The sequence below is a fragment of the Monopterus albus genome, unplaced genomic scaffold (genome assembly GCF_001952655.1).
Source record: "Monopterus albus unplaced genomic scaffold, M_albus_1.0 scaffold74.1, whole genome shotgun sequence".
NCBI classification, from domain to species: Eukaryota; Metazoa; Chordata; class Actinopteri; order Synbranchiformes; family Synbranchidae; genus Monopterus; species Monopterus albus.
In genome coordinates this window covers 378,938-386,609 of record NW_018127954.1, presented here as the reverse complement: position 1 = coordinate 386,609, position 7,672 = coordinate 378,938, and the positions used below count along the sequence as shown (strand labels likewise).

The following is a 7,672-nucleotide window of genomic DNA, read 5'->3' as shown; positions in this document are numbered from 1 at the left end:
TACCACCCTGGCATTATCACCCCCACCCGTGTCCCAAAAGCTTCCCGCCCTCCCAAAATGCGTTACAGACCCACCCCTCGCTTCACAAAGGACAAACATGTCTTTGGGCCTATAATGGTTTACCAGACGCGCTCCCCTGTGCCCATGTTGTGTCCCAGCGTATGTGTGTGCACATCACAAAACCCAGACAGCGGATTAAACATAAATTGCCAAGAGCGGAAGTTGCATAACATCAGTGAGCTGAACCCCAAACCATCCTATCCAAAGAAACTCCATCTGACTGGTAACTACTTACAAGTGATTTACAGAACTGATCTGACTGAGTACAGCTCACTAGAGCTGCTCCATTTAGGAAATAACAGAATAGCAGTGATTCAGGAGGGTGCATTTGAGAATCTGACTAACCTCAGACGGCTCTATCTGAATGGAAATTACATTGAATTGCTTTCTCAACCACTTTTTGCTGGTCTGCAGTCACTTCAGTATCTATATTTGGAATATAACATCATCAAAGACATTTTACCCCAAACTTTCAATTCTTTGCACAACCTACAGTTGCTGTTTCTGAATAATAACCTGTTAAGGTCGCTCCCAGACAATGTTTTTGGTGGAACCATGCTAACAAGACTCAACCTCCGGAATAATCATTTCTCCTACCTTCCAGTTAAAGGTGTTCTAGACCAGCTTTCAGCATTTATTCAGATTGACTTGCAGGAGAATCCCTGGGACTGCACCTGTGACATAGTGGCACTCAAAAACTGGATGGAGCTGTCCAGTACCAGTGTGGTGGTTAATGAAATCACTTGTGATTCACCCTCGAAACATGCAGGCCGCCTGCTGCGCTCACTTCGCAATGAAGCCATCTGCCCTGAGCCTAGCGAGGTGCCCCCACCACAACTTGCACCCCCTACAAAAGCCCCTACAATAATAAGCCCTGGCACTGAAGCCACCACCCCCTCTTCTTCTTCTCCTTCTTCTTCTTCTTCTCCTTCTTCTCCTTCTTCCTCCTCTTCTTCTTCTTCCGCCTTTAGCCCCGTCAGCCCCACTGAATCCAAACTGCTCACCCCTGAGTTACACCCTGAGGTCCCTCTCTCAGTCCTGATTCTTGGACTTCTTGTTGTTTTCATCCTTTCTGTGTGCTTTGGTGCAGGACTGTTTGTTTTTGTTCTGAAACGCCGCAAAGGGGTGGAACATGTGCCCACAGGTGTCAACAACTTAGATCTCAATTCTTTCCAAGTGCAATATGGCTCCTACACTCCTGAACCGACACAAGACAAAACCTCTGAAAGCCACGTTTATAACTATATCCCCCCACCTGTTGGCTCCATGTGCCAAAACCCTATTTATATGCAGAAAGATGGCGAACAGGTGGCGTATTACCGCAACCTGAAGGAGCTCAGCTTTGGGCCCCTGGACTCAAAAAAGGATGACATTCTCGCCCATAGCCCAAGGGCCTACACCATCAGCACAGTGGATTTTATGGATAAATCACCAACATCATGTGGTCTGACCACTCCAGAGCCTCCTGAGATGTTGTATCAAAACTTAGGGGAGAGGCCCAACAAAGAACTTCCCACGGCTGCAGGTGCCCCTCCTTTCACTTACAACTTTTGCACTTTACCTAAGAGACCTTGCATTGTGCCCCCCTACGAGGCTGCGACAGCCCGGCGGCATGTCACCAACCAGGACAGGTTGAACAAAACTGTGCTGTACGGAACCCCCAGGAAATACTATGGGGCCGAAAACCCTTCCAAAAACAACGAGCATCCGCTTCTGCTCCCTGGAAAGCTAAAAACAGAACCCGACTACCTGGAGGTTCTGGAGAAACAGACTGCAATGAGCCAACTGTAAGATAGCGACAATGGCCCCCTCCCCTCTCCGAGTTCTGTGCAGCATTCATAATAATCATGCTGTAATAATAGCCCTCTCTATATATCTATCTTATCTGTGTTGAATCCTACATGATGGACTTGAAGCAAACTGAAGCTTATGTTGTCTTTTTTCTCCTCATTTTTTCTTCTCTTTTACCTTTTCAAGATGTATAAAAAGGAGTATAAAAAGTGAAGTATATTATTATGCAGATCTATTTTCTCCTGGAAGGTATAAATTATTTCTTCTTTTTGAAAAAATGAAATTCTAAAAGACTTTGATGAGTGCAGGTATAGAATGGGCAAACTGTGTACAAATATGGCTTTGTGCTTTTCATAAAACTGTCTTGATTTTCCCTGTGAAAAACACTAAGTATGAAATAATTATTCTTTGTAGAAGAGAAAATGCTCCAGATGAGACATTCCTGTACATACTTAGCATACACACATAAATGGTGAGTGTGAGTGTTAAAACCACAGAAGAAAACCTTTTCAACATCCAACAAGCGGCAAAATCTTAACTCTGCTTACTCCAGAAAGTGCCTTTGCACTCAAATATTTTATCAACAATTCTCTCTGCAACATGGAAATGTTCCTTTTTTTTGAAAGTGTTGTATTTTAAAAAATCAAATCTTTATGTAAAATAGAAGTCTTATATATCCATTTAAAAAGACAAAAGTGAACTTGAGACTGAGTGTGAATTGGTGTGTGAATTCTTGACAGGGGGAATCATGTCATTTTGCTTTCAATATGAAGTGTCTTTGGAGATGTACAACTTATAGACAACATTGTATGCTATAGGGGAGCAATACAGTGTGGCGAAATTGCGCCATTAAATTTTCATTGAAGCACTTTGTCAAATTCCTGAGCTTGAGGTAAATTTTGTTTAAACTGTGCATGATTATTTTTGGATGATGCTGTGTGCTGTGGACTGCACTAATGTGTGTGGGGGGGAGCCAGAGAAAATGAAACTAGAGCTCGCCTGCAGCTCCTCCTCTTCTCTCCAGCAAAATGTGATGGGCCTTCTAATGATTGACGAGGTGGGGTGCTTTCTGCTCCTTCTGAGGAGAATGATGGCCATTGCTTCCATGCCCCCCCCCCAAAAAAAACTGACATAGCATTTCAAGGTTTTCTCCAAATTTCCACTCCTGCCTCCCAAAATCATCTCTCTATCCATTCTGATATTATACAGACAGTGGTAATATGTGATGTAGAGGGACAATATGTTCTTCAACGGGAACAAGGATGTATAAGAATATCACTGAGGGCTGTAAAGTGTTTGCATTGTCTAAAAAATAGTTTTGCCTCAAGAGACGTATGTAGACTGAAAAATGTGCCAGTCGTAAACAGCTGCTCCTTTTTGGGGAATGTAATCTTACAGGAGAGAAGAATTGTCATTAGTGTAGCAATTAACAGTAGCACATAGTCCCTTGTGGATAAGCAGTAATAGAAAATGTGCCTGTTTTGAAAATAGAAGGTTGTCTGCAGGATGGAGAGTACTGACTTTGCTAGAAGCAATTTCTGAAGAAATACTCCAGCGTTCCGCTGTTCAAAAAGGGACACTACTTATGTAGGCTGTTGTTTTGTGCTGTTTCTTGAGAATTTTAATTTTACAGGGGAGAAGAATTATAAGTAGTATAGCGAGTGACAATAGTGAATTGCTGTTGTGAATAAGCAGTAAAAGGAAAGAGTCTGAAGCAATAAGAGTGCTGACTGTGCTCGAGATCATTTCTCGTAAAATACACTGCTTCTCCACAATCTGCCGTTCGACGCTGCCACATGTCTGTGCATATGTGTGCATATCATTATCCCCTGTGTGTTTATGGGCCTGTCCTCCTCCCTGCAGCTGTGTGACATGATGAACCCGCTCTAATGCTAATTCTGTTTCTGCCATTCAACTCTGGTTGACATTGACTCTTTGTATGCTCTGTGAATGGCATACCAGTGGCCAAATCTCTCCCCCCCCCCTTTTTTTTTTCTGTGTCCATGGCCCAGCCCACCTCCTCCTCTGTCTTTTGTCCACGTTTTTTTTCCCCCTGCTGGATCTCCACCGGCTATTGTGTAGCTGTCCAAGGTGCTGAAATGTTGCTGGCAACAAGGACTCGTTCCAAGCTGGTGGCTGGGTCCTGTGAAGAACTCTGTGCAAAGAAGGCGAACGAGTCAGCTTCTCTGAAACTGAGGTAGCAGACAAATGTGCCTTCTCGTGGTGGCATTTAGGCTTAGTGAGAAGTGTGTCATATTGTTTTTGCTGAAATTTGTTTCTCAAAAAAAAGAAAAAGGTCTATGTGAGCTCCGGGGCATCCCCGCGTGTTGGATGTAAGCTGGTTTTTCTGGTTTCAGTTGCTACCTGATTCTGTTGCAGTGCAGTTTAAAAAAATCTTAAGGTCAATTTACAGGCTTTTTTCCAGAGTGTTGGACTGCATCTTGCAGCCTTCCTAAGTGCTCTCTCCTCAGGAGGTGAGATGAAATTTAAAGTGATGAAAAAGCTGGTACAGGTGGTCCTTGAGTTAAGCTGTGCTGCATTTGTGGATGTGTGGCTTTGCCTGTGAATCAAATTAGGTGATGTCAACTGGCCACGTGAAAGGGATTTTTAGCAAATTATCTCTGTTCAGTGGAAACAAAATCTCCTTTATTCCACCTTGATTTTTGTTTTCATAGTTTTCTATTATTTCTAACAGTTGTGGACTTAATGTACCCAAACAGACTATGGACATTTCAGAGCATGACAACATCCTAAAAACAGTCTGAATTGAACAAGAAATGAGCAGCTACACAGTTGTACAGGTTGTAAACAAACCAACAGTTTACTCAGATAATCGAAGCCACTTCATTTGGATTTAAAACAGAAAAAAATGTCTGTAATAACATGTTGTTACACAGTGTGTCCCAGTTCCTTATTGCTGTGCACTCTATCTGTATCCAGAAAATACTATATGTTGTAGTTTTTGCAGCTAGTTTATAACAACATCTACATAAACAAGTGTTTTATACTAACAGGAGGTGACTTGTTGGGTGCACCAGCACGTGCCAATCAGACAGCAACTTTTGAATTTCACCCAGCTCTGAGCAGCTCCTCCATTTTGTGCAGTGCTTTATGGGAAAATAATGTCCATTAAGAGCAATTCAGTAATCAAGTATTTTTGAGTATATTTTATTTTGTCATTTAACAGTACATATAAACCAGCTTAGATTTATTGTGTGTTCTGTAGACTTGCGGCAGTATGTGTACAACTGCAGTCTGTTATCATTGATTGATAATGATAATTCTCCTGTTTGCTTACTCATCATATCAGATAGGGTTGTTTTTTTTTTTCTTTTGCAACCAGTTTGATGTTATCCTTAGCATCATGAATGATGGACAAAACTACAAAAATAACACAAAAAACATTTATTGTTTTTTATACTGAAATCACAGATAGTGGGCTTTTCCCGTCATCACATCTGCTGTTTCAGCCTGCAGAGGCACATCCATGTCCATCCATCCAGTAAGAATTGGGCCATTTACATCAGCAAGTCCCTCCTGGTTTACACTTATTCCATGATAGATTATTTCAATAACCTATTATGACCAGGTAGTTATACTCAGTAAGCAGAGTTTTGGAGAAAACTAGGTTCCAGATGCTGCATGTCTGAGCACCTAAAAAAGCATTCTACTGTAATGTTGTTCTGCTGCACAAAACCCCGGTATTTTCACTACATGTTCCCTTTTGTTCTTTTTCCTTTTATGTATGTACCTGGGGCCCCTTAGAGCCGCAGCTTTTTTTCCTATTAGATACCGTATCAAGTTTCTTTCATCCATGGTTTCTGGTGCAAAGACGCACAGCAAGCACAGGAGATGCTGCGGTAAGCAAAGCTGTGAATGCCGTCATGTGGGCTTCTTTTTTACCAAGCCTCGCCATTTCAGCTGCTGTGTGAATGGGAGGGGAGAAGAAAGAGCAAGGGGGGGAGAGACAGAAAGAGAAGGAAGGAGCGAGAGAGGTCAGGAGAGATGAACGGAAGGAGAGAGAGAGAGAGAGAGAGAGAGTGCGAGCGAGAGAGAGCTGTTCATTCCTCTCCTTTTCTGAAAATGGAGTGATTTTCCTTCCTTGGGCACAATAGGTCCTCTGTGTCTTTTTAGTGGCAGTGAAGGAGAGAGAGGGAGCGCTCACATGCACACACACTCTCACTCACACACAGGGGATATAAGGGAGGGTTGGAACATGTGCAGCCTTGCACACCAATGAGGAAGCTTTCTCTTCAGAACACTCTCCTCTCTTATCTTGCAGCCCTGGGACTGCGTGTGAATGAGTGAGTGACTGAGCGAATGCATCCATACGTAGATTCATATACTGTATGTGTGGACGTCAGTATCATTGCAGAGAAGTTCTCTTTTTTCTTCTTAGATAACATTAAAATGTATGAAGAGGTATTTTGTGGAAAATGTGTTGGCTGTCCTGCACTGCCTGTGTGCCTCTCTCACCCCATAGCTAACGCTGTCCACCATCTTTCGGTCCCTCTCTTGGGCTGATATGATAAAGTAGTATAAATTGGTATTCCTACTGTGTGGCTCAAAGTGAGGATAAGCAATTCAGAGATGACTTTGAAGCATAAGGACTGTTGCTTTGAGTTGATTTATAATAGGCTTTTCTAGGGCCTTTCCTGAAAGTGTGCATGTGTACGTGTGTGAATTTGTGAGCGTTTTGTGATGCTGTGCATTATGTTGTATGTGATGACAGCTTTTCACACTTATAATTTTAATCATTTTGCTTCCAATTGCTGCAATCCTATATACAACACAAAATCAGAAAAAGTTGGGACAGTATGTAAAATCAAAATTAAAACTGAAAATAGTGATGTGTAAATCATCTGTGTCCTGTTTTACATAGAAAACAAAGCAGCAGCACATTACTTCATTTGATACCTCATCAATTGTATTCTTTGTTCAAAATAAACACTCATTTACCTTTGCCAATGGCACTGACACAACCCCAGACCATGACAGACCCTGGCTTTTGGACTCTTTGGTCCAGAGCACACTGTGTCCATTCCTTCCAAAAAAGACCTGAAATATTGATTAATCTTTCCACAGTACACGTTTCCACTGTGTGATGGTCCATCCCAGTTGCCTCCAAGCCCAGAGCACTCGACTGTACTTCTGAACACTGTTGACATAGGGCTTCTTTTTGGCACAGTATAGTTTTAAGCAGCATTTATGGATGTAACTACATATTATAGTGCCTGACACAGATGTGCCAAAGTAATCCGGAGCCCATGTGGTTATATTACTTATAGAAGAGTGATAATTCTTGATGCAGCGCCGTCTGGGAGATTGGAGAGCATGATCATCCAACTTAGGCTTGTGATCTTTACGCATTGAAATCCCTCCAGATTCTTTGAATCGTTTAATGATGTTCTGCACCGTAAAGGGTGACATATCCAACTCCCTTCCCAACTTTCTCTGAGGAACATTGTTTTTAAACATTTCAATAATTTTCTCACACATATGTTGGCAAACTGGCGGTCCTCGGCCCATCTTTTCCCCTAAAGGGCTTGGCCTTTCTTGGATGCAAGTTTTGTACCAAATCATGATGCAGTCACCTGTTGACATCACCTGTTTTAAATGGAATCATCATTTCATGTTTTTTCCTCATTACTGGCCCTGAAATGCAACAGTGCCAGCTTGTTTTTGGAATGTGTTGCAGGGATCAAAATTGAAGTGAGTTTATTTTGAATAAAGGATAAAGTTGATGAGGTATCGCATCAAATAATGTGCTGCTGTATTGTTTTTAGTGTAATCAGTGGCGGGCCATGCATTTGGTACCTGG

General features: G+C 42.2%; 1 protein-coding gene across 1 annotated transcript in view; it reads left to right on the top strand.

Moving 5' to 3' along the window:
- slitrk2 (SLIT and NTRK-like family, member 2) overlaps positions 1-6,675 on the top strand; it is an 8,409-nt gene extending 1,734 nt beyond the window's left edge. Inside the window, 1 exon segment of the mRNA XM_020605915.1 lies at positions 1-6,675. This exon segment is cut by the window's left edge and continues 52 nt beyond it. Coding sequence (XP_020461571.1) covers positions 1-1,851 — 1,851 coding nt within the window. The 3' untranslated portion in view covers positions 1,852-6,675.
- The last annotated feature ends 997 nt before the right edge of the window (positions 6,676-7,672 follow it).